The 25,833-nt window shown below is 39.8% G+C and overlaps 1 protein-coding gene across 6 annotated transcripts in view; it reads left to right on the forward strand.

The window, feature by feature from the left end:
* Positions 1–25,833, forward strand: part of OTUD4 (OTU deubiquitinase 4) — a 51,606-nt gene that overhangs the window by 16,005 nt on the left and 9,768 nt on the right. For 4 of the 6 annotated variants that reach the window (XM_054030258.1, XM_054030254.1, XM_054030256.1 and 1 more), the window contains 14 exons: positions 39–85; positions 2,980–3,052; positions 3,710–3,791; positions 4,782–4,917; positions 6,594–6,651; positions 7,023–7,137; positions 7,419–7,483; positions 9,618–9,718; positions 13,001–13,125; positions 13,216–13,384; positions 20,628–20,790; positions 23,390–23,507; positions 24,885–24,940; positions 25,533–25,616. In XM_054030258.1, the coding sequence (XP_053886233.1) occupies positions 39–85; positions 2,980–3,052; positions 3,710–3,791; positions 4,782–4,917; positions 6,594–6,651; positions 7,023–7,137; positions 7,419–7,483; positions 9,618–9,718; positions 13,001–13,125; positions 13,216–13,384; positions 20,628–20,790; positions 23,390–23,507; positions 24,885–24,940; positions 25,533–25,616 (1,392 nt within the window). Of the gene's footprint in view, positions 1–38; positions 86–2,979; positions 3,053–3,709; positions 3,792–4,781; positions 4,922–6,593; positions 6,652–7,022; positions 7,138–7,418; positions 7,484–9,617; positions 9,719–13,000; positions 13,126–13,215; positions 13,385–20,627; positions 20,791–23,389; positions 23,508–24,884; positions 24,941–25,532; positions 25,617–25,833 lie in introns of those variants that run through there. The other 2 variants (XM_054030257.1, XM_054030259.1) reach the window with 2 other exon arrangements.

Consider the following 25,833-nt stretch of genomic DNA (forward strand, 5'->3'; position numbering starts at 1 on the left):
ATTTGAAAGAATTTCTTTGTTTTACTTTTTCAATACAGGAGTGGGTTGGACAAGTGGAAATAAGTGCCCTTTCTCTTATGTACAAGTAAGCAAAATTTGAATACTATTTAATGAGTCATATAATGGGAAAAATGTAACCTATTTCAATTAATCAGGTGCTTATATAAAGTATTTGGCTAATTTAAACATTAATTGAAATATTAGCTCTTAAAATAATGGAACATTCATGTTGAAAAACCAAACTGTCAATGAAATATTACTTTCAAAGTACTTAGGTGAGCTTTAGATGCATGAAGTTGCATGTTACTTTGTGTGAGGTTCTATGCAGTTTACATTTTAGTCTGTCAGTGAGACTCGGTTTTAAAGCCTGAACTCTGGACAGATGTAAGATGATTGAAGTAGTCATATTTAATCTCTAAGGACAGGCTGCTGGTGGTCTTGTTGCTTCATTACTTTTTGCTGGCTAGTTATGGGCCAAATTTAGCACTAGTGTAGACAGGTGCAACTCCATTGAAGTCAGTCATTTCATTTGCTTGCACCAGGACTAAATCTGGACTTGCGTCTCTAGGCAGAACCACTTACCAGCCCTCATAGCTGGAGGGGGAAGTCTAGTGGTGAAATAAAAATAGATAAGTTGCTTTGAAGGCAGGATATATTTGCATCCAGGACCCCAAGTGGTAATTAAACACCAAGACAGACACATATAAGGGAACCTCCTCTTCTCATTAGCAAGTGGTGGGAGGAGTGTGGTGCTTATATTTCCCTGCAGAGTGAAAAATGCAAGAATCTTTTCAGGTTTGCACCCCTACTGGGAAAGGGGCAGTAGCAGAGGCAATGGCATGTTTAGAGGGGAAACCACCACCTCCTCTTTCTGGAGGAGGTGGGAGGAAAAATCGTGTTTCCCTTCCCCCTTTCTGAGAGAAGAAATGGAAACAAGAGGAGGTATAAATTTCCAGGCATAGGGAGGGATGACAGGCTACTCTTGCCAGGCACTAGTCAAGAAAAAAATGGAAGACCAGATCAGTTTGTGCTCCACTGCAGCCTTTGTTCCTGACCTTTTGTTGGCTGGTGTCTGGTAATTTTTTCTAGATCTCCAGAAAAGAGATGGCTCCCCTGAAAGACAGAAGAACTTAACAGTCAAGGAGATTTAGAATACATTTTTCCTTTCCAAACGATTTCTTCTAGATTTGTTTTTAGAATAATTTTCTATCTCTAAAAATTTACCTATGAACACATGACTTAATCTTGCAGAGTTTATTAGTGTTTCTGATTAGACTAAGAGACGAAGAAATTGAAAAACAATAGTGATTACTGAACAAAGAATTAAAATAGGTGGGAATTTTATCCAAAGGATAAATACAAAGATAATGATTAAAATAAAGTTAAGATTATGATGACACAGATTGATAACAACTTGGAAATGAAAAATGAAGATTGATATTCTCTTTCACTCGTGCTCTTGTGGAATAGAAAAGGCAAATAAGATAGCATGTGGGTTTTAACTGTGAATTTTCAAGTTCTTGTTAGTTTGTATCACATTTGACATTTTATGTGCTACTTTTTAAGGTAATAAAAAAATTTTTTTTTTAAATGCAAATTTGGAATATGCTAAGATATAATATGGAATAGGCTCTTTGTGTTGAATCCTTCTAAGTGTGATATGGCAGAATTATTTCTGCTTGAAAAGCCATCCCTGCAATTATGCAACATCTACTTAGCAACACATGCCTTTGTAAAAGATGAATCTCAGTGCTCATGCAGCATGCTGGGTTGACAGCTTTGGAGATGGAAATCCTCGAACTGCACAACAGTTCAGTGTGGCACGGATAGTCAAAGCTTCCTCATGTTGCCTCACCAATGTGCTTCAACTCTATTATAGGAATAAGGAAGCAGCCCAGTCTCCATGCCCGTTAATATATTATTATTTGTATGCAAAGCAACAAATGAGTTGCAACTGGTTACCATATTTCATTTCCCATTTGACAAGAAATGAAACAAAATTACACTGTTATTTTTACTTCTTGACTATAGTACTTTAACCATTGTAAACTAGTGGAGTGAGAAGTTCTATGAGAATTTTGAATAATTACTTGGGAGAGAAAGGGAGAAACATCCTGACTTAAACTACCTTCTGCATTTGTCGAGATTGTTAATGCTTTGATATTTATATCACTGAATTTTGTGGTCTGATGTTTCTAAGTTTAACTTTTACTGGTTTTGTACAGAGAGATTCTGAGTTAACTGTGTGTAATGGATTTATATATCATGTCAATTCTTTAGAGGAATAGTATTGTATCCATCTGCAAGGTTCACTTGTACTTTGGGCTGGTCGAAATTCTCTGAATGTGTTTTTGGGCAGAAAATAGAGGTTTTTTGTTTTTGTTTTGTTTGTTTTTCTTTAGTGCCTAGTTTCCATGGCGTGTGTGTGTGTGTGTGTGTGTGTGTGTGTGTGTGTGTTTGTCTGGTTTTTTTTAACCTGAAAACTGACACATTTTGACTTAGAAATACTGCTGTGGTACTGCATGGAAGTTATAGTTCAGTTGCCTCGTGACCCCATTGTCCTCTATGGCCTGGGTTTCCCCAAGACGTACCATGGCCTAGGATCCCCATGATGCACTGCTTTCCCTCTCCAGGGGGGTGAAGGACCATAGCGCACCATAAGAGATGTAGTCCAACCAGAGAGCTTGGCCTATAGAGGAAAATAAGAACATGAGAAAACCAAACTACAGCTCCCATGAGGTACTGCACCAGGAGTTCCAAAATATTTTGGTTTTTGAATTTCTGCTGAGAAAATAAAAATTTTCTGTGGAAAATAAGCCAATTTTTTTTACTAGCTCTGCTTATACTGATGTTAATCACTATTCTTTTTTATTTTTTTTTTTAAGGAGTGTTTTTTTTTTTTTTGCTTAGATAGTCCTTGAATTTTCACTTGAATTCTCACTCTGAATATATTTTCACTTGAATTCTTGTTTTTTCTAGGAAGGATTTTATAATATATCAGGAACCAAATGCTTCTCCTTCACGTGTAACTGAAAATGACTTTCCTGACAAGGTAAAACAAAACCAAACAAAAATATTTTTAGGACTAATATAAGATGCAATTATCAATTAAAATGTTCTTAAAGCAAATAGGTAATCACAGTTCTCATTACTCAATACACAAGTAATATATATTTTTAATAGCCTAGGACTTGTTACAGTTTGAGAATGTCACAACAGTCTTCTCTTTGTAATGAAAAATGAAACAACAATAAAATGTATAAAACAGTGTGGCCCCTAGTTTTGGACATGAAATGGAACAATAGAGTGAAATAATAACTTATGTCTACAGAAATAACTCGTATTGTAATATGTTGTATGTTATATTTGGTAGCTATTGTTAGGTACTAATATGTAGTTGGTTTATTTAAAAAGGAGTCTTAAATTCCTTATTATCGTACATGTTTATAACATCAAATTATCTGCTACAAATCAAACCTCTTACATACATTTTTCTGTATTAGCAGAATTTTTCTAGTTGACTAGATCCAGTATATATCCACAGAAAGTTGTAGTATCTTTTTTTCTCTCTAGTGATTATGAAGCCCTGAAAATTTTGCAGCACAGTATGTGGGCACATAGAATTGCATTGAAAAAGATGCTGTTAACTTTATAAAATCATCACACGACAAATCACTTGTTTAAATATCCTTTCTCTCCTCTTCTCTAGGTACTACTGTGTTTTTCAAATGGAAATCACTATGATATTGTTTATCCTATAGAGTATACAGAAAGAGCTGCTTTGTGCCAATGTAAGTACTATTTTGGTTGGTAAGCTTTGCAGTAAAGTATATGGTTTCACCAAAGGCCCAAAAAAGTGATTGCTCTTTGTTTTGCACTATTAACAAATCTTCATCTAGAGCTCTTTTCCTTTGCTTAAAGTATAGTTGTACCTGAACCTACCATTGTAGTGATGTGGTTTTCAACTCATGTAGAACTAGTCAACAAAGGCTGCGTCATCCTGACCAGAGATTTGGATTATGATCTTGTCATCTTTTGAGGCATGATGAAATTGACTGCATATAGTAAAGGAACGAGAGAGACCAGTATTTATGATTTATAAAGCTAAATGCAAAAGAAATAGAAAAGGATAGCTTAATTCCTCTTTATTGGGCCTGGATATTCTATCATTGAGACTTCAACCTCCTAATTCACAGTAATTGCATTATCACTTGGCCACAATGCCAGTTTTATATCTGTACTCTAAACAATAAGAGAAAGTTTGTCAGTGTTAATCGTGGAGTTCTTGCATGTCTGAATTTCCACTGAAATCAGGTGTGTTAATGAGCATGAATGAGAATTGAAGGGTTAGGCCCAAAGTAAAATAAACTTTTTTGTCTTTTTTTACTGGATGTTTATTTTTTATTGTTGCAGTAGTGCCTAAAGTCCTCTGTCAGGTATGAGGGCCCATTGTGCTAGGCACTCTACAGACATAGGCCTTGGTTCTTCAATCGAGCACAGTGTGCATGCCCATTCAATTGCGCGATTGGGGTCAAAGTCACTATCCCAAAGAGTTGAGGGCTTAGTTTTCAGTAGTGCTGAGTCCCCACAGTTGAAATCAGTGGGAACTTCAGGGGTTCTGCACTTGTAAAAATCTGGTGTTTATAATCTGTAAATTGTAACTCTATTTCTTCTTCACCTAACATTTCAAAAAGTTTTCTTGACACTATTTAAAATAACCTCTCAGATGTTGAGTAAAATCTCATTTGCAGTCATTAAATCCTAACTGATTTTCCCCCCAGCTCTTCTTTATGAATTGCTGTATGAAAAAGTGTTTTGTACTGATGTGAATAAAATCCTAGTGGAACTAGGTGTGACAGAGGAAAATAATGGTAGCAGTGAAGTGTCTGATTCAGATTCAGAAGACGACAACTGCAAGTAAGGGGTATTTTAAAATTAATTATTAAATTATGGTTGAGCAATTCACAGTGATTAGATAGTCAGTAGAGCTCCTGGCAGGGAGCAAAATACTATGTGTCATTTTAAAAATAGTTTACTTACAAGAGGGAGGAAAAAGGTCGAGGGTGAATTGTAATGCTCATGAAAGTATGAAATTTGTACTGTTCACTAGATCTTACATAGGATTTTGTGGTGCCTTCTGCAATCAGAGGGATGGTTTTGCCTGCATTCCAGGTTTAGATCACCTGTAGTAGAGGAAGGTCTATCACTGCTGCATGCCCCCTCTTCCTGTCAAACCACAGAAGCCGCTCTATGGGGAATTTGACCGTGTTCCAGCTTCATACGTGAGGGAGGGAATGTAATGAGGTATGGGGGCTGGCTCTGTTGGATTCTCCTCATGCTGAAAATCATTGGAGGAAGCTGGTGGAAGCTACTACAGAAAGAAGGTCAAATTCTGATCTTGTTTAAATGTGTGTAAATAGTGAGTATCTCCATAGACTACAGAGGAATTACTCCTGATTTACACTGGTGTAACTGAGAGCAGAATTTAGACAAGAATCTGCTTCAACTTATGCTGCTTCCTTCTCTGTGGATTGCCCACTGGGAGGGGGTCCCAGGGCAATTGGGGGAGCCCCTGGCAGCATGGCTTTTGCAATGTATCAGTTTTTGGATCCTTATGAGCATATGATGCTAAATAATAAGGCATTTTTGTAACTGAGAGGGCATATAGTCATTTGAGACTAGATTGAGACCACCAAACGCATTACCAATGTGAGAAAGCTAGAACAAGTAACCTTACTCCTGTCTCAACACAAATTACATACATTTTGCTGCTTTCGTTAAGCAGTATTTTAAAATTATTTTTCTTGTTTTTAGGGAAAAGTTGAGATTAGTGTGTGTGTTTTCTTAATTATTTATCTGGAGCAAGTTTTATATTTTTTTTTGAGGAAGAGTGAATTTAATTTTTTAGAAATTAAAATTTTGCCATAGCTGCTATTATGTAATGAAGAAAGCAGTAATCTGTTCAAATGCAGAAGATCTCCTTCAGCTGTTCTTAGAAACAAATGATGTTTTTTACCCTCTGTTCATGGGAAGCAAACTTTTCAATAGCAGCAGGTGTAGAAGATGAGGGAAAATGAGAATGACCAGACTCAGGCTAGGTAATAAATATGAGTTGATTAAATGGCCTCATTTGTTTCTTCAGTTGAGTCGGGTTGTTTTCTCTCAGGCCTGATTGCTAAAGTCTCATCTAAAGGACTTAAATTTCCTGTTTCAAATTTTTACTGGGTGAGTTGCTAAATCTAATTTGGAACTGTACAGTCTGTACTGAATTTTATTTGTGAATATAACAAGAGAATAACTTTCAATTTGTGGAACTTCATAATTATGCTTCTAAGAGCAATATATATTCACGAAAAGAAGAACAGGAGTACTTGTGGCACCTTAGAGACTAACAAATTTATTAGAGCATAAGCTTTCGTGGACTACAGCCCACTTCTTCGGATACATATATTCACGAGTGCATATAGTGTGAAATTTTTTAGCTTCATTATGAAGGTTAGGGGTAATTCTTGTGTACAATATGTAAGGTATTTCTGATCAGTTTATGAATCCTAATTTCAACTACGTCATTTAAAGCATCTTATTCTTTACAGAAGTAAAACTGCTGCAGTTAATGATATGAATGGATTAAAGTCTCTTTCCGGCAACAAGGTATTTTTACATTAACCCTTCTTTCCTATTTAGTTGTATTTGGCTGTATTTTACAAAGGTTAATGTTTCTCGAGTAACTTGAGTTTCTTCATTTTTAAATATGGTACATTAGGAGAACTATATAGTTCTTAAAGTTATATTCAAATTTGCATTAGAAATCTCACGGGTTAGGGGCCATCCTTACTGTTGCTTAGTGTCTAGCTTTGTTGCTGTGTGTTGAAAGGAAATTCCCTTTCATAGCTGTTAATGCTTTTATAAGCATCTAACTGCTTTACATTCCAGTTTGACACTTGTGAGTGATCTGATACTAAATGAGCGGCTGTAAATCTGTATGTATTTGGTCACTTGCTACTTTGTTCTGTTTTGTACAGCACCTTAAGAACAATGGAAATCCCACCTCATTTTTGCCTAGAAAAGTACTTCAGTCACTCAATCCGTCGGTTTACAGAAATGTTGAATATGAAGTTTGGCTAAAGTCAAAACAGGGTAAGTTAGTATTTAAGGCCCCATCCAGAGCCCCTCTTTGTCAAGCTGATCTATAAGGGTGGGCTCTGTGAAGTCCCAAAAATGCTTTGAGCAAGTGCAGGGATCTGCCCACATGTGTTAGCTTGCAGATTCAGGGCCTAAATAGTTATTTCAGTCCCAAGATACTAATGGGACAAAAATTAAATTAAATTAGATTGTTCTTTGTTGCAGTGCCTAAACAATTTTTATAATAGGTGGAAAATTATTGTAATCTGACTGCTATATACTGATGTTGTTTACAGATCAGCAAAAACGGGATTTTTCCATTGCTGCTGGCATGCAATATTCAGTTGGAGATAAATGTAAAGTAAGTAGTTAGTTGAAATAGTAACTTCTATGCCTTGTGTCCTGGAGACCAATTTTTTCCTTGGCTTTTGGTTTAACTGCATTGTTAATATTTTCTATTTAAATTTTTTTGCCTACATTTAAATGAGTATGCTCATTTATTATGTGAATACCCTTAGTTGGAAACTCTGCCAATAAAGATACAGTAGGATATGCTTGGGGAGCATAAAGTGTGATAAAATTTATTATGCAAAAAGGCCTCAGTCCTGCAGACACTCGTGCTTAATGTCCCAAGTTACATTCAGTAGGACAGTTAATGTGCTTAAATTGAATCACATGCATAAGTGTTTGCAGGCTCAGGGCCTGAGTCCGCATCCAAAAACTAACACTTGTGCCTGTCTCACAAACTTTTGCACCCAGTCTTAATTTTATGATTTATTTTAGGCCATTTATTGTAGAATAAGTTGCTTTATTTAAAAAAAAAATCAGTTTCTAACTAGGAATAAAGTAGTGCTGTTTTGGGCAAGAACGCTAGGGATATCCAAGTGAAACAGGAAGAAGACACTGAAGCAGAGTTAAAAAGATGGAGATTTTACTGTAGCAGTGTTCCTAACCATGCCCTCTGGATTCTGTTGCAAGTAATGGAAAGTTTGTTCACCTTATGTTTTTTTTATTATAGTCTGTACTAACTTAATTAAATGTTTTAATATCCAGGCATCACGTTATTGGAAAGGGGAAAAATGACAGCCGTACTTCTGAATTTCTTGATGAGGAAAAAATAGTGATAGGATGCTTAAAAACAATAAATCTTGACATAAAACAAAGTGGGGGAAAAATCGTAATACTTAACCGTATTTTCATTATGCATCCAGTATTATTATTGTAGTGCCTACGGGACCATTTGGGATTCAGGGCCCCATTGTGATAGGTACTTCACATGGATGCACACACAGACTCTCCATGCTCCTGCGATTTTACAGTCTCTGTATATGGTAGGATAATGATAGCTGCATTTAAAAACCAAACCAAAAAAACCCAACACACAAGTGGGAAAGGGACAACAGGATAAGGATAAACAGTGAAACATATGTGATTAGTGTGTTGAGTAGCCTCAGCACATAAAATGCCTATACACGTTTTATTGTTCCTTAATCTTAGGAATGTAAACGTTATGTCTGCAGAAACCATAATTAATCATTATCATGACCTTTTTTTTTTTTTTTTTTACAAAAGAATGAAATATGTATGTTTTTATTTAAAAAATAAAAACACTGACAAAATGATTGTTTCAGGAGGTAAACTTTTGAAAGGACTGGTATTAATATCCCTAGTGAGACTACATTAATAAAGTTCCATCTGTGTCAAAAAATGTTCTGTGCTAGAATTTTAACCAAGCTGAGCATACTTTTCAAAACAGTATGTTGCTATCCTGTTCTCTAATGCATTACTTGCTTTTAAGTGTTATTCCAGGTTGGTTTGAAGGCTGTGATTTCTCCAACACTGTATAGAGTAATGCTGTCGGGGAATCTTTTGATTTTTTTTTTTTTTTTTTTTTTTTTTTTTTTTGTATAGGGTCATTCAAATAAGTAGTAGGGGTTAAAGTTTACCTTTGATTATTTTTAACACTATCATGGAAGCAACATTTCTTGATATCCCCCAGGACTTCTGTTATTGCCAAGGGGGCAGTTGCTGACATTGCTGGGTGTTCAAGGGTTAAATCTTCCCTTTTTTAAAAAAAAAAAAAATAAAGGAAAAATATATGGAGATATACCTATCTCATAGAGCTGGAAGGGACCCCGAAAGGTCATTGAGTCCAGCCCCCTGCCTTCACTAGCAGGACCAAGTACTGATTTTGCCCCAGATCTCTGTGGCCCCCTCAAGGATTGAACTCACAACCCTGGGGTTAGGAGGCCAATGCTCAAGCCACTGAGCTATTTGTCCTCCCCCCACCCCCATTCCCATTTTGCCATAGCACTACTTAGGTGGAGGGATAGTTCAGTGGTTTGAGCATTGGCTTCCTAAACCCAGGGTTGTGAGTTCAGCCCTTGAGGGGGCCATTTAGGGAACTGAGATAAAAAAATCTGTCGTCCCTTTTCTTTGAGTGTTCTTTATGTACTACTAACAACCTCTTTTTTTCCCTGATAATTTTTCCACAGGTGCGCTTAGACCACAATGGGAAATTTTATAATGCCCATATCCAAGAGGTTCGCTCTGAGAATGGACCAGTTATTGTTTTTGTAGAAGAGCTTGGAGAAAAGTAAGTAAACTTTTCATATATAAGTTTATCATGTAGAACTTTATTAATGCAGGTTCCCCCCTTTTTAGTGTTTATCATCTGCTGATCATTTTACCATAGCAGTACTTCAGATAAAGGGCTGGTTGCTTTCTACAGTAACTGAAACTGTCTGAACAACAGTTACGTTGCTATTCTAAAAGTGTGAACTTACTCCCCAACCCTATCTACACACAGCATAAAAACATCTTGTAGGTGTGTACCTCTGTAAATTATGGTATATTTTAGGACTGTCAAGCAATTAAAAAAACGAATTGTATGATTAAAAAAGTTAATTGCGATTAAACAATAGAATACCATTTATTTAAATATTTTTGGATGTTTTCCACATTTTCAAATATATTGATTTCAATTAGAACACAGAATACAAAGTGGACAGTGCTCTTTTTATATTTATTTTTCATTACAATGTAATACAAGTACTGTAATGAACTCTCTATAATAAAGTTGAACTTACAAATATAGAATTATGTACAAAAAATAACTGCATTCAAAAATAAAACCATGTAAAACTTTAGAACCTACAAGTCCACTCAGTCCTACTTCAGCCAATCGCTCAGACAAACATGTTTGGTTACCATTTGCAGGAGACAATGCTCCCCACGTCTTGTTTACAATGTCACCTGAAAGTGAGAACAAGTTTTCGTTTGGCACTGTTATAGCCAGCATTGCAAGATATTTACGTGCCAAAGGTGCTAAAGATTCATATGTCCCTTCATGCTTCAACCACCATTCCAGAAGACTTGTGTCCATGCTGATGATGGGTTCTGCTTGATAACGATACAAAGCAGAACGGACTGATGCATGTTCATTTTCATTATCTGAGTCAGATGGTGGCTTGGGTTCCGTAGTTTCCGCATCAGTGTTGCTCTTTTAAGACTTCTGAAAGCATGGTCCACACTTCGTCCTTCTCAGATTTTGAAAGGCACTTCAGATTCTTAACCCTTGGGTCAAAGTGCTGTAGCTATCCTTAGAAATCTCACATTGCTGCCTTCTTTGCATTTTGTCAAATCTGCAGTGAAAGTGTTCTTAAAACGAACAGCAACATGTGCTGGGTCATCATCCAAGACTGACATAACATGAAATATATGGTAGAATGTAGGTAAAACAGAGCAGGAGATGTACAATTCTCCCCCAAGGAGTTCAGTCACAAATTTAATTAACGTATTATGTTTTTTAATGAACATCATCCGCATGGAAGCATGTCCTCTGGCCTAAGCATGAAGGGGTATACGAATGGTTAGCATATCTGGCACATAAATATCTTGCAACGCTGGCTACAAAAGTGCCATGCCTGTTCTCACTTTCAGGTGACATTGTAAATAAGAAGTAAATAAGAGCATTATCTCCCGTAAATGTAAACAAACGTGTTTTGTCTTGGCAATTGGCTGAACAAGAAGTAGGACTGAGTGGATTTGTAGGCTCTAAAGTTTTACGTTGTTTTGTTTTTGAGTGCAGTTACGTAACAAAAAAAAATCTACATTTGTAAGTTACACTTTCACAATAAAGAGATTGCACTACAGTACTTGTATGAGGTGAACTGAAAAATAGTATTTCTTTTATCATTTTTACAGTGCAAATATTTGTAATACAAAATAATATAAAGTGAGCACTATACACTTTGTATTCTGTGTTGTAATAGAAATCAATATATTTTTAAATGTAGAAAAACATCCAAAAATATTTAATAAATTTCAATTGGTATTCTATTATTGAACAGTGCGATTAATCACAATTAATTTTTTTGAGTTAATCGCATGAGTTAACTGTGATTAATTGACATATTTATTCTTTAAAAAACTCAAATTAGAGCATTTTCTGTACAAACTCCAAACCTAGACAGCATGATATTTTCCCACTAGGGAATTACTGGTAATGCTTCTGTAATTGGATGCTAGAACTGTGGCTAACTTTCACGTTCAAAGTGTTGTGAAAGGGAATAGCAGACTTATGTAATCGCTAATTAACTCTTTAGTCTGCCTGATTTCATACAGAAAGAGCTGTGTGTTGATTGAATTAATACTCATGTCTTTATCCCCAGATATCAAGGCAACAAAATGGCTGTTATCTGAGCCATCTCCCTTAAGTTGTATTGCAGGTGCTGTAACTTCTTCCTCACTCTCTCACAGAATAACTCCTGATCATGTGATAAGGGTTGAGGAGAGTTGTTGAGGGAAATCTCTCCAATGCTAAGGTTTGAAGAGAGGAATCCAGACAGGGAACACTTTCTCCAGTCATAGCATTGGGACGGAAGGAGTAAGACACTTGGCAACTGTGATGTCATCTTGCAAAATTGTATTTTATTTTGCAAATTTGCTATAGTTATATTAGAACTGCCTTTAATAGGTGCATGGAGTAACAGTCAGTTACAGTTCAAGTTTAAACCAGTACTCATCCACCCTCCCCACCAAACTGAATATCTTCATATCCGATAATTCAAATGCCACTTTCAGTTCATGCTACCTGCCTAGATAAAAGCAATCAATGCTCCGTAATTTAAAGTTCGTTTATATCCCTGGCTATATCCCTAAATCTGTTGTCATGTTCCTGACTAACACGGCTGCTACTCTGCAATCTGCCCAGTGTGCTGCTCTTTGTGACATTCTGTAAAGATTAAGATGGAAAAGCCCTGTAGTTTCCAAATCAAGGACATATGTACGTGTTTGTCCACAAAGCTTTAGAAAGTGCTGATAAGTTGTCTGTTTTCACTTGATATTTTCTTTAGTTTGCTTTAAAATGACTACTTAGTCAAGGGAGGAAAGTAGACATAGTCACTGGTCTCATTAATTGAATGTTCTTACTATCCTTCTGCCTTGTCTTTGTGTCAGGATGTTAAAATATCTATTTTATACGTAAAAATCAATAAGCTATTCTCCCTCCCCTCAAAAAATATATATATATTTTTTTAACAAAACTTGTTTTTGGGTTATTTTCATTACAAAATAGCATTGTTATGAGTTAAAATTGTGCATGTTCTGTACAAATTGTTGAAAACTGTTTCAGTTTAGAAGCTTATTTCTGTTTCTGAGAACTCAAAACTATAAGACCTTTAACTGTTTTTTTTTTTTTTTTTTACTGTCCTCGTTAAGCTCATGCAACATGTTAAACACAAGAGCAAAGAAAACTTCAATGTATTTCTCCCAGAAACAGAAAAGAGCCTTCTGTCATAGTAAACATTTGGTGTTGTTTATACAAACCCCAGTCCAATCTATAGACCTCTATATTTTTTCTCTTTCTGTTATGCAGGCATGCTGTCTCACTGAAAAGCCTTAAACCACTTCCACAGGCATCTCCTATGGAGGGCTGGAATACTGTGTCAGGGAAGAAGATAAAAAAGTTCTCTACAGCATGTGGGCAAAATATTCAGCCTGGTAGGATTCTTCCCTCTTCTAATTGCAGAAACATTGTTTCTAGTAATTGTGAGAAAAATATTATGAAATGTTTCTGATTCTGTGACACAGATGCAGACTGCAGAGGGCCAAAGAATCAAAGCAAGCCAATAAAAACCCAGTCAGTGCTACCTCCTCGACAACAGTATGCTGTGGGAACCAGACTGCATCAGTTCTCACAGTCTCAGCAGACATCCACTGAGCACAAAACTCCGGGCAGGAATCCCTCCCAGTCTGTAAGGTAAAATGAGAAATAAGATCTTCATTATCTTGGGCCTTGGCCATTTACAGCTCAAAGGCTTGTTTCTTGTGCATCCCAGCTGATGTTCAATATCAAGTGTGACAGATATGGCAATATCCTTGAAAGACCTTACTGTATTAAGTTTAAAAAATATATATATTTATTAGTGTGGGCCGGAATTGTATGTAACTTCTTTAGAGGGGAGATGTTGGGAGTTCAACAGACTATACTGAAATTGTGCCAGGCAAGTATGGACTTTTGGGACAATAAGTGTTAAGTGGATTTTCTGGGGAATCTCTAAAGAGGTTAATGCAAATTCCCCAACTCTGATTATGCAAACATGTAGCCTTTTGAAGTTACTTCCTGAGGAGAGGGTGATTATCTGCTGATTACCTGTTACAGAAGGCCAAGATCAAAGGCCTGAGCTGCATAAAGAAATGGCTGATCTGCCCAGTCTGGGATCTGTTTCTGGATCTAAAATAGATGGGCTTGTAATCATGGGGAAAATCCAGTTGTGGGTTTTGAAGGACTGAAACCAACCAGATCCCTGTGTTGGAGCTGGGTGTGATGTCTGGTAAACTTTTTAGCATGCGTGCAGGCTCTTTTATTGTTTTCTCTGTAATGCTTTTACCTTAAGAATAAATTTGTTTGCTTAGGAGAAGAAGTGTGGTATCGTATAACTGCAGGCAATATAGTGGTCATAGCCCTCAGAGAGAAAGCAGAGCACAGGTGCTGGCTTTTTTAGGCTGTCTGGCTTGCTGGGGACATCACAGTGTAAGGCAGGGAGCTGTGTAGCCTTAAAATCTCTGGTCAAGGGGAAATGAGATGTGGGTCTCCACCATATAGGGGTGATGGCCGGGAACTGGAAGCCTAAAATGGCTGCCCTTGGAGGACCATGGGCTGGGAGGGAATATAGTGTGTCAGTTTCAGAACCCATTGCATGGAATCTATGTTAATTAAGGCAAAGAATTCAAGAGGATGCTAGTGTTTTTATTTTTATTTTTGTTTTGTTTTTGCTGGCACTTTTATTATTATTTTATTAAAAGTTTATGGTAGTGCTAAGGGCCAATCAAGCGTGGGGTCTCATTGTGCTAGATGCTGTACAAACACAGAGCAGTAGACTGTTCCTGCCCCAAAGAGCTTACAATCTAAATAGGACAAGACTGACACAGGGTAGGGGAAGATATAAACAGTAATAAAATGATTAATGGCATTTACGTAAGTTGTTTTCAGTTCCTTAACTTGTGTATTGTTTGCTGTCCTGGTCTTTTGATTTTGCTACTGTGTGGAGGAGCACATGTACTATCCCCAGATCTGCTTTTGTTTTTGACAGCAAATGTCTAAAATCACACTCTAGCTATAGATTTAGGTACTTGGCAGATAATTTCTTTTGGGTTATGACGACTGTTTTCAGATGTTATCCAGAGACAAGACATACAGATTTTATTTTGTAATTAAATAGCAGTTTCACTTGATGAATTCAAAAAGTGCAAAGGATAAAACAATCTTTAGAAAATATTCTGCATTTGTCAATATTGTTTCCGAGTAGTACTCTGTTACCGAGAAGTAAAAATAAGCTTGTAACTGTCAAACTGTACATGCGTATACTTAAGCAAGGACGCATATAAATCTTAACATATGGAAAGAATTAATAGGAAATGTGGCTTTGTTTCCTGAAGATTTTTTTTCCCCCCGGTTCTTATGACATTGATTCAGATTCTTAAATGTAAAAATTCTTAATTTGATAGTGTTGTCAAACTGCAAAATACAGAATCTTTTTAGAAGCACTTCTAACTTTTGGTTCTGTATACTATTATTCATCTTTATTTGACTGAATTTATTAGGTTACGAAATCTTGCTTTAAAGCAGTGGATCCCAAACCTTAACAACCTGTGAACCCCTTTCACTAAAATGTCAACTCTCGTGAACCCCCTCCTAAATATGAATATTTCCAGGGATTTTCTCCTTTACCTGAGTATAAATTATCAAAGCAGTGATCTTGGAAATATAAAATTTTGTTTTGATGCTATGCTTATTACACACTATTTATTATTATTAATCATTACAGTATTTTTATTACATTTATTACATCTTCCAAGATCTCACTTTCGTAGCTTGTATCACTTTGAATAAGCCTGTTATAAGACAAGGCTGCTATGTTTCATCAAGGAGTATCAGATGTGAAACCAGCAAGAAGGTATTTAAGAAGCCAACTTAGAGTTTCTCCTACACAAGCATTCAGGTCTTGACCAGTCCAGACAAACAATGCACGTTACAATAAAGCTTAAACTTGTTCTTCATAATAATTCTAAAAACCATTCTAGCTGCCTATTTAATTTTAAAAACAGCAAAAAATATCCACCTCCCTTTCCATTTCTTATAAGGAGTCTTGAAGTTTAAATCTCCTCAGTGTGATAGATATGCTTGCTTTGATCTGCTTAGCTCTTGGAAGTCCAGGGGCTGCGGGCTGCTGGCCCCATGGTGCCTGGGGTCCGGGTCCCTAGGGACAGCTCTGTCCACCATTAGGGAATTTTTTCCCGAGAACCCCCTGTAACATTTCGCGAACCCCCAGGGGTTCACGAACCCCCGTTTGGGAATCACTGCTCTAAAGCGAATCTTGTGTGCAGGTTCATCACAGAACTTTGACATGGTGAAATGTTTGCTATGTTACATTTTTATGCAGTAGTCTGGAAAAGAAGGTTTCTGTATCTTTTATATAGTGAAGAAAAGTACATCACACTAATAAATAGCATTTCCGGTGCTGCCTTTATCTTAAATAAAGGATAGTGTATACCTCCACCCTTCTTAGGGGATGTGAAACTAGCATTTCAGCCGCAGGGGACACTCACCAGCAGGCCAGCTCTGAACCACTCTTCTACAGCAGAGTTTCTGCTCACCTTTTTTTCTCACTTGGATATAGTGGGTAGCTTTTAGTCACAGATATGCCCCAGAATCCTTTGTTCTTTCTCTCTTGGTACCCTCTTTGGAGCACAACTGCAGCTACAGCAAAGCACTCAGATGAATATTTGGGAATTATAGGCACTTCTTGTAGGGTTACCATACGTCCGGATTTTCCCGGACGTGTCCGGCTTTTGGGGGCTCAAATCCCCGTCCGGGGGGAAATCCCCAAAAGCCGGGCATGTCCGGGAAAATCGGGAGGGCTGGGTGGTGCTCGGCCGGGGCCGGCGGTGCGGGGCCGGGGGCATGGTGCCGGGCCGGGAAGCAGGGGCGCAGTGCAGGGCCGGGCGCGGGGCCGGACGGGGAGCCGGGGGCGTGGTGCCAGGCCGGGGTCCGGGCTGGGAGCCGGGTGGGCCGGGGTCCGGGCTGGGAGCCGGGCCGGCGGGGAGCCGGGTCGGCCGGGCCCGCGGGGAGCCGGGCCGGCGGGGAGCCGGGTCGGCCGGGCCCGCGGGGAGCCGGCAGTGCTGGGCGGGCCGGGGGTGGTGGGCCGGGGCCGGCACCCCAGGGCCCGAGCCGACCCAGGCTGGAGCCGCCGGGGGGGCTAGCCTGGGCTGCGCCTCCTCCCCCCCACACCTCCCTTACCTGCTTCAGGCTTCCCGCGAATCAAATGTTCGCGGGAAGCAGGGGAGGGGGCGGAGACTTTGGGGAGGGGGAGGGGTTGGGGAGGGGGTATGGGCGGGGCTGGGGGCGGGGCCGGGGGCCGTGGAGTGTCCTCCATTTGGAGGTACAGAATATGGTAACCCTAACTTCTTGCATATGATTGAGCAGAAACAGATGTTTTTTTTCAAGGGGAAATGAGTTGGGGGAGGATGGGAGTTATTTAGGCAGTGGAGGGGCATTCATTTCTATCAGTGCCTAGGTAGCAGTGCATCTAGGACAAGCCTTTGGTATTGCATCATTTCAGAATAATTTAGAAAATATTTTGAAGCCCTCTTTCTCCAAGATTCTTAAGTTTTCTCCATTTAAAAGTTGGACTTGAGTAGTGTTGTAGTCCAATGACCTTCTCAATTAATTTTATATTTATCCTCACTATCAGAATTGTCAAAGTGAGTCTAGTCCTTCAGCTTTACTGAATCTCTTTCAATCTTGCTCTGCTTTTGCCAGCAATCTTATGTAACTTGCATTGGCTGACAATGTGGGATTCCCAAAAATACTGAAGGGCAAAAGACCATTCTGAGTTGGCATTGAGATTTAATAAATCTAATCCATCTTTTGAATTTCTAATGTCTGTGATTCTATGGGTTTTGATTTTGGTATCTGAGAGAGAAGTCATCCTCTTTTCAAAGCACAGAGCACAGATTGGCCAGAAATGTAGCAGGTGGTGGGCATTACCGAAAAACAAACTAATATTCTCTTACTGTTCATGACCATCAAATAAGGGCTTAATATGAAGCTTTTCTCAAATATGGGAGTGCTCAGTTGCTTTTCCTTAGTTGTCCTCAATGTTTTCTGACCAATCTAAAAGTAAAAACATTTAATCAACTCAAAATATGAAGTAAGTGTTTTTCATTTCTCAGAATGGTGAAAGCTACGGCCCACATATTAACAGAGAGGTACTCCCCTCCCCTCCCCCATTTTGTGTCCCTGGATGAACAGAGGAAATTGGGCCTGTTGAACTGGAAGCAGTTTGTCAGGATATTCAGGGCTATAATATTCAGTTTGGATTAGGCACTTATGACCATCTAAAGTAGCTTATTAGGTGTAGAAATAAAATTGTTAATGGGGCCAGTCAAAACTTAGACTCCAATAGCCATGAATTCTTTCCTCTTGGTGGACTTCTTAATCTACTTTACCTGTGTCACCGTGCCTTGGTGGGTCACAGCTGAGGATGCCAGATTCAGGACCAACTGTGGAGAAATTCACCCTCACCCTAGCCTGGTGGTTATTCTATCATTTGATTATACGAAGCCAGTAATAAAAGTAAAATTTCTGTCTCACCACACAAGAAGCTAAAGATGCAGTCTCCTTAGGCCTTCCAGCCCTTGTCTCACCACCCAGACATTAGACTCTGAGTGGTTACTGAAAACCAATTTAATCAAACATAGGGTTCTTCTAATCCCAAGAGATCAGCCACATAGCCACATCAATATTTAACCCAGATTTTATCCAATAATCATGCTGAGGCCAATCCTTTTAGTAACTAAAAACTAAAGGTTTAATAATAAAAGAAAAAAGAATTAAACTGTTAATCATATACATACAAATAATTGCAAAGTCCTTATATCAGGTTTGTAGCAGTGATTGAATAGACTGCTGGCTTGTAAAGTGTCTCTGATAACTTCCAAAAGATTAGAAGGTCCTCAGTCCATAGTTCAAAATGTTCCTTTTAGTTGTAAATCCACAGTCCAGAGAATCAGGACAGGAAAGAGGCAAAATGGAGATACACCTCTACCTCGATATAACACTGTCCTAGGGAGCCAAAAAATCTTACTGCGTTATAGGTGAAACCCCGATATATTGAACTTGCTTTGATCCACCGGAGTGCACAGCCCCCCCTCACCCCGGTGCACTGCTTTACCGCGTTATATATGAATTCATGTTATATCGGGTAGCGTTATATTGAGGTAGAGGTGTATCTCAGGGGTCTTCTCTAGCCTCTGGCATGTGCCTGGAAATGTACTGTCCCAAACAAAGCCCAGAGCCCCTGCGTATGGAAAGTTACTGTCCCAAGATGGAGTCCAGAGTCACATGAGCATATCACATGTCATTACATGCTTTGACTCACAGGGCAGCCATTGCCCACGTTCTTGCTGAGGCATCCACAGGAAGAGCTATCTGGGCAAAAAGAGTTTCTTCTATGGCCCATAGTGAGAGCTAAGTGTCCTTGATGGGCCATCAATACATAGCTGTCTGGCCTTAATGTAAATTTTACCTGGTGGGTGTTACCCAGGAATACAGCACATATGTATGATGCCTGTATGTAGCCAATATTAATAACTTCAGATATGAAAATGAAACAGGCATATAAATAGGATAATCCTAATTAGAAAATCATAACTTTTTTCCATTGACACCATGCATGACATATGTTGTACAAGACTTGTAGCTATTGTATAACCATTGGTAAAATCAATGATATAAATGGTCATATTCAATCATATATGATCACAACCTTTATATTTTATCAAGTATTCAAGTTTTTAGCCAAGAACAGGTTTACAGAGCTGTTCACAAGTCACTTAACTTCCACATGTTGCACAATAATAGTTGAGTAATATCTATCCCAGTATAAGTGCAGAACCACTACAAAAAAGAACCAAAGCATCCTCTATAGCAGTGGTTCTCAACCAGGGGTCCGGGGCAGGTTTCAAGGGGTCTGCCAAGCAGGACCGGGGTTAGACTTGCTGGGGCCCAGGGCAGAAAGCCGACGTCCCACTGCATGGGGCTGAAGCCTGGAGCCCTGAACAACTTAGCTTCACAGTGCCTCCTGTACCATGGGGCCCTGGGCAATTGCCCTGCTTGCTACCTCCTAACGCGGACCTGCCTTTTATATGCAGAAAACCAGTTATTGTGGCATAGGTGGGCCATGGAGTTTTTATAGCATGTTTGGGGAGCCTCAGAAAGAAAAAGGTTGAGAACCCCAGCTCTACAGTGTCTCTGAAATTGTCTCTCAGACAAACATTCTGCATTCTCCTGTGGATTTGCCATTGTCTTGAGGCACCAACAGATCACATGTTCTTGGCCATTATGTTTGCTGTGGTGTCGCAGTGACTATGGAAAATTTGGAAGACTTAATCAAGAAAGAAAAGTTATGAGGGTTTTATGTCTTTTAAGAGTACTTAGTCTTTTACTATCTGGCATTTCACAGAGAGATGGAGTATATTTTGTTTATATGGCTTCATCAGAAGTTCAGAATAATGCAAAATAAATTTAATAGCATGAAGAAGAAAAACATGTTATGTATTCTTTTATTGAAATGCATTTATTAGCACTTGAATGTATATATTTGCTCTATGTTAGGATGTATAATAATACCTTGTGAAATAACAAAGGGAGAACACCTTATAAATTATAGGAGAAAATGCACATGATCCAAACTTCTGTTATAGTACCACCTAGGAAGAAACTAAAATGGAATATGTTGTAGATGGAACACACTTTTTTCTCTTAATCCTGATATTTGCAGTTACTATTTTACTATAGGCTTCATGGGACCTGAATAGCTAGTACAGTATGCTGTATTCTCTCAGCTTTCCCCAATTGTAATTCTGGGGTAGCTGAACTCTCACACTTGGTATCCATTTGACTATTTCTGTGACAATTTTTTGGTCATCTTCCCCTACAGAAAACCAGACTGGGAGAGAGCTGAAGATCTGGACTACATTAGCAGAGATTGTAACTACTTTGGCCTGTCTCCAGAGGAACGCAGAGAGAAGCAGGCCATAGAAGAATCTCGCTCACTTTATGAGATTCAGCAAAGGGATGAACAAGCTTTTCCTGCTCTTTCTGTATGTATGCTTCAGTAATTGTAGGTAATAAGGTATTTTTAGTGTAGTATTTACAACCTGCCAGTGAATTATAAATTTGAAATTTAGTTCTCTGCACTTGTGAACTTTTCTTATTACTGTTGAAAAGTTAAATGTCTTGTCTTGCATCTCTTCTGTATAAAGTTAAATAAGTACAATATATAGAACTGTAGATCATAGATCAAGACACTTAGCAGTTTTCCTTAGAGAATTACAGATATAAGCATTGGGATGTAATGACTAGAGTAGGAGTACTTGTGGCACCTTAGAGACTAACAAATTTATTAGAGCATAAGCTTTCGTGGACTACAGCCCACTACATCCGAAGAAGTGGGCTGTAGTCCACGAAAGCTTATGCTTGTTAGTCTCTAAGGTGCCACAAGTACTCCTGTTCTTTTTGCGGATACAGACTAACACGGCTGCTACTCTGAAACCAATGACTAGAGTGGTCACTGAAGCCAGAGAGCTCCTTGCTCCATCCATGTAGAAACGAACCGTGTTCCAGCAGACCCTTGAGGCTCAGCTCAGTTTCCTGCAAGGAATTTGTACATCCCCTGTACAATTACCCAAATCCTGCCTTTCCTTTGTGTAGAACTACTCTAGTTCTGCTGTTATGGGCCCTCTGTACAGATAGAGGTGGGAGCAGGATTTGTTCTGAAGTACAGTTCTACTCTGACTATAAAAATATCAGTGTGGGTTATAAGACTGTCTGTCTCAATTTGTCCAAGTGAAATCTGTTTACTTAGGAAACCCACTGTTTTACTTCTAACTGCCAGTTCTGCAAACTGAAGCTGGGATCTGAAAATCAAGCAGAGCTCTAACTTGTTCATGTATCGTCATGAGTAATGAAGATTCCTTAGGTTGAATTCTGCTCTTACTTACGAGGAACTCAATTATCTTCAGAGGAGTTGAATAGGTTTAACTGAGTGTGGATTTTAGTCCTTCATTTGAAATTTGGTTGTCCCTTCTGTTGATGTATAAGTCAGGATGGAATTCAGCCTCATCTCCAGTAGCTTGTTGCCTCTGCTGAACTAATAGGAGTATAAAAAACATGCTTTGCTTTCTAAAGTAAGCAGATATAACTCTTAATACATACAGGGAACAGATCTGCTGGATAAGAAGCTGTTGTCTTCACATAATCAGTCTTTGGAGTTTGTAGTTTGATTTTTTTTTGTATTTCAGTCCTGCAGAAAACAGAAGTAGGGGAGACAGGCTGAAATACTAATAGGTGTTAGATTGTGAGGGTAATGGGATTTGAGAGAGACCTTGAGTGTCTTGCTCTTTGGGGCGACAATTTCCAGGCAGAGGGCCTGATTCTGCTTATCTTAAACTTTTCAATGGTGTTATTCCTAGGGTTACCATACGTCCGGATTTTCCCGGACATGTCCGGCTTTTTGGGGCTCAAATCCCCGTCCGGGGGGAAATCCCCAAAAGCCAGACATGTCCGGGGAGGGAGGGAGGGCTCGGCGGTGCTCGGCCGGGGCCTCTGGGGCTGGGGTTGGCGGTGCGGAGCTGGGCCGGGGGCCAGGCCGGGCCAGGAGCCGGGGTCGCAGTGCCGGGCCGGGCGCGGTGCCGGTCCGGGAGCCGGCGGCACGGTGCTGAGACGGGGGTGCAGTGCCGGTCTGGGAGCCGGGGGCGCGGTGCCGAGCCGGGGTCCAGGGTTGAGGGGCCGGGAGCCGGGGGCGCGGGGCTGGGAGCTGGGAGCTGGGGTCGCGGGGCCAGGCTGGGAGCCGGGGTTGCGGGGCCGGGCCGGGGGCCGGGCCAGGAGCTGGGGTCCGAGCCGGGAGCCGGGGTCGCGAGGCCGGGAGCCAGTGGCCCAGGGCCCGAGCCAAGCCGGGCGGGAGACGCCGGGGCCAGAGCCTCTTGGTCTGGGCCGGCCGCCACAGGGAGCCGCTCAGCCAGGAGGGCCGGACTGAGCCGCGCCGCACCCCGCCCCAGCCTCCCTGTTTCAGGCTTCCCGCGAACATTTGATTCGCGGGAAGCAGGGGAGGGGGAGGAGCAGGGGGCGGCGCGTTCAGGAGTGGGGCAGAGTTGGGGCGGGGCGGGGAAGGGGCGGGGCCGGGTCCCCATGGAGTGTCCTCCTTTTTAAAAACTAAAAGATGGTAACCCTAGTTATTCCTGACTTCCATCGTTATTCATGAGAAGAGACTCAGGCCCAGGATAGCTTTCTGGAACCTCCTGGTGAGTAAAGAGCAGAACTAGACTGGAGGAGACCATCATCTCTTCGTTGCAGTGTGGCAAATGCTGTGATGCTCCTGCTCAAATATGGAGGAATAAGAATTTAAAATGGAAGAATTTATAGATTCTAGAAGTGGAATAAAACTCCAAAGTTTGTCCATGTAGCCTAATAACCTGAGCTCTTGACTCAAAGGTGAGCCCCACCCTCTCAGAATGCAACAGTGAATTGGGTGGGTAGAAAATTTGAGATTAGAATTCTTTCCTCTGCCGCCTGCTGAAAATAAGCTTGCATTCATGGAGGCCAAGTGTGGTAATTTTAGATGATGGCACATTGTTTTATACATTTCTATAGCCAAGCCTTTTTATGTGAAATGCTGAATTTTGTTTCTCTTAATTTCTTTAGAACCATTTGGTTTGTCAGGCTGCTACGCAGACTGCTGATACTTGCGTAAAGCTCCAAGCTGTTACTGAGAAAAGAAACAGCAGGTGGAAGGGAAATATGGAAGAGCGAAAGGATAAAGGTAGGGTAAAAGAAAATGTTTTCTGGACTAAGCATTATTAGCTTTTATATTAAGTAACCAAGTCTGGGATTTTCAAAGCTGGGGATGTGCCTATATGTGGATTTATGCACCTGACTGGGTACATGAGGGTAAGTTTTGTGACAGTGGTCAAGTGCAATGTAGTTGTATGCTTTGGGGGAGAAGGTGCTTGTTTTCTTGATTTATGGGTGTGGTCTTTGGGTCAAACAACTTTATAGGAATTTTCAAATTATGTGGGAGGGCACACAACAGGAGTTAACTGCTGAAAAGCTAGGTCTTCTGATCCACATCAAAGTAATTAGGTGCCGGCTCATACTGAAATTAGTGCCAGATTAGCATTGCAGAAACTGCTGAGCGAGAAATGCCTGAGATACTTGCTCAAGTGGAAAGAGGGTTAATCTAAGAAAAAGCAAGTAAAAGGGGTTGGTGCCTAAAGTGACTTTATCTAATAAAATTGTAAGGGCAGGGAAAGAAATTGGAAGAAAAGTGTGTGAGTGAGAGATTTAATTTAAAAGTATGTTTGCAATTCAGTAGTGCTGGAGAAGGGTGAGAGGTGTGAGATTTCCTTCTCCCATATTCCTCACAATTCTTTGCATATTTGTAAGATATCTCCTGGAAGAAAGATAGGGTAACTAAGCTCTCCTACTTCTGGTGAGGTTCATTTTGTGGTGGCGAGGGGGAAGAAGGTTGCAGTTGTCTAGTGGGAGAGCAGGCAATTGTTGCGTCAACACAAAATGCATCTGCTAATCTGCTTTCTGCCTGTCAGTCTTTTCCCTGCTTACCTCTTCTTTACTGCATCATGTTGAAGCTCCTTGGTCTTGCCTTCAAGGATCTATCCTTCCCCATGTACCTATTTTTGCCTCTTTTCACCTCTGTCCCCTTTTCTCCTCTGCTCTGATAAAGACAAATAGGCATTGAAGCGCCTACATCTGATTCACATTTTTTGAAAGTCCCTGCATCAGGCAGAGCAGGGACCTGAACTTAGGTCTCCCACATCCAAGGTGAGTGACCTAACCACTGGACTATTGGCTTTTCTAAGCTGAGTTGGTCTCTCTTTTTTGTGAAAATTTTCATAAGGTCTCGCTTTCATCCCAATGCAGAATGAAAACAGATTCCGAAACCTTGAAAATGTTTGTGAAACAGAAATTTTGTTTTCTGGCCAGCCCTTCTTATTTCGGCTTATTCTGTTTTCCACGTTTATGCTATTTTGAAGTAACGTATAATTGAGCTGAAGTAGAAAGGTCATGATAAATCTGAAGATTTAACTTTGGAAAGACAACTTGTTATATTGACAGAAGTTGTGACCATTATAAATGATTTGATGCTTCATTTACAATGTTATATCTTTTGGTATTACAGATTCAAATTCCAGGCAGGTCCACTTCAGTCAGAAGTTTGAGTCAAATTCATCTGAGGTAATTTAAAGAAAAGACCAAACCAATTCTTTCTCCCTCTCTTGCCCTGTCTCCCTCCCTTCCGTATATGCAGTACGCAGCACAGCATAAGGTGGCTAGCAGAGAGGTAGATGTCTTCAGAGCCAAGGCTGCTGCTGCTTTAGTACTTTTTTAGATTATTGTAGGAGGGAGACTTGTCTTATTTTCAACCTTCCTTAGAACCTTTAAACGTCTGTGTATGTAGTCTCTCTCTGCAATGTAAATTCCACAACTTGGGCTATTAAAAGTGCTTCTGAACCTGGAACTCTATTTGCTAGTGTACCCCATATGTTCGCAGTGTGGGTTTCTGTTCCCCTCTAGTGGTTGTACTTCACAGGTTTGAGTCTGCATGGCTTAGGATCTAGAGGTTCTCACCGTGATCCCTGCTGCCAACAGGTCATCAACAGGCATCACAGTAGGCTTGCCATAGTAGCAATCTGACAAACACTCATCTGATGGCCAGCCCACCTTTTAACAAAGTGTTGTGTGCTTAATATCTTTAATGGCATTAAAAAAAAGTGGGGAAAAAAAAACAACAGAATAGCACTGACTCTTCATTTTAACTTTGTAATAGGTGAATGGTGGAGATGACAAGTATCCAAAAGCTTCATCTCCTTTGAAACAAGGAAAGACACAATCTCAGTCTCCTGCTGAACAAGTAAGGAATGTTTGTTTAACCTTTGGGTTTTTCAGTCATGAGGCCTCAGTGCATTCTTGCCATCACAGCCATGTAGCTATTGAAGATAATTACTTTGTATTGTGGTAATGCCCAAAGCCCCCCAGTTAGTATTGGAAACCCATTATGCTAGGTGCTATATGAAACCTCGTTCGTATCCGAAAGATCTTGCAATTTAATTGTAAGGGTCATTCCAGGA

The sequence above is a fragment of the Malaclemys terrapin genome, chromosome 5, assembly GCF_027887155.1.
Source record: "Malaclemys terrapin pileata isolate rMalTer1 chromosome 5, rMalTer1.hap1, whole genome shotgun sequence".
Classification (NCBI taxonomy): domain Eukaryota; kingdom Metazoa; phylum Chordata; order Testudines; family Emydidae; genus Malaclemys; species Malaclemys terrapin.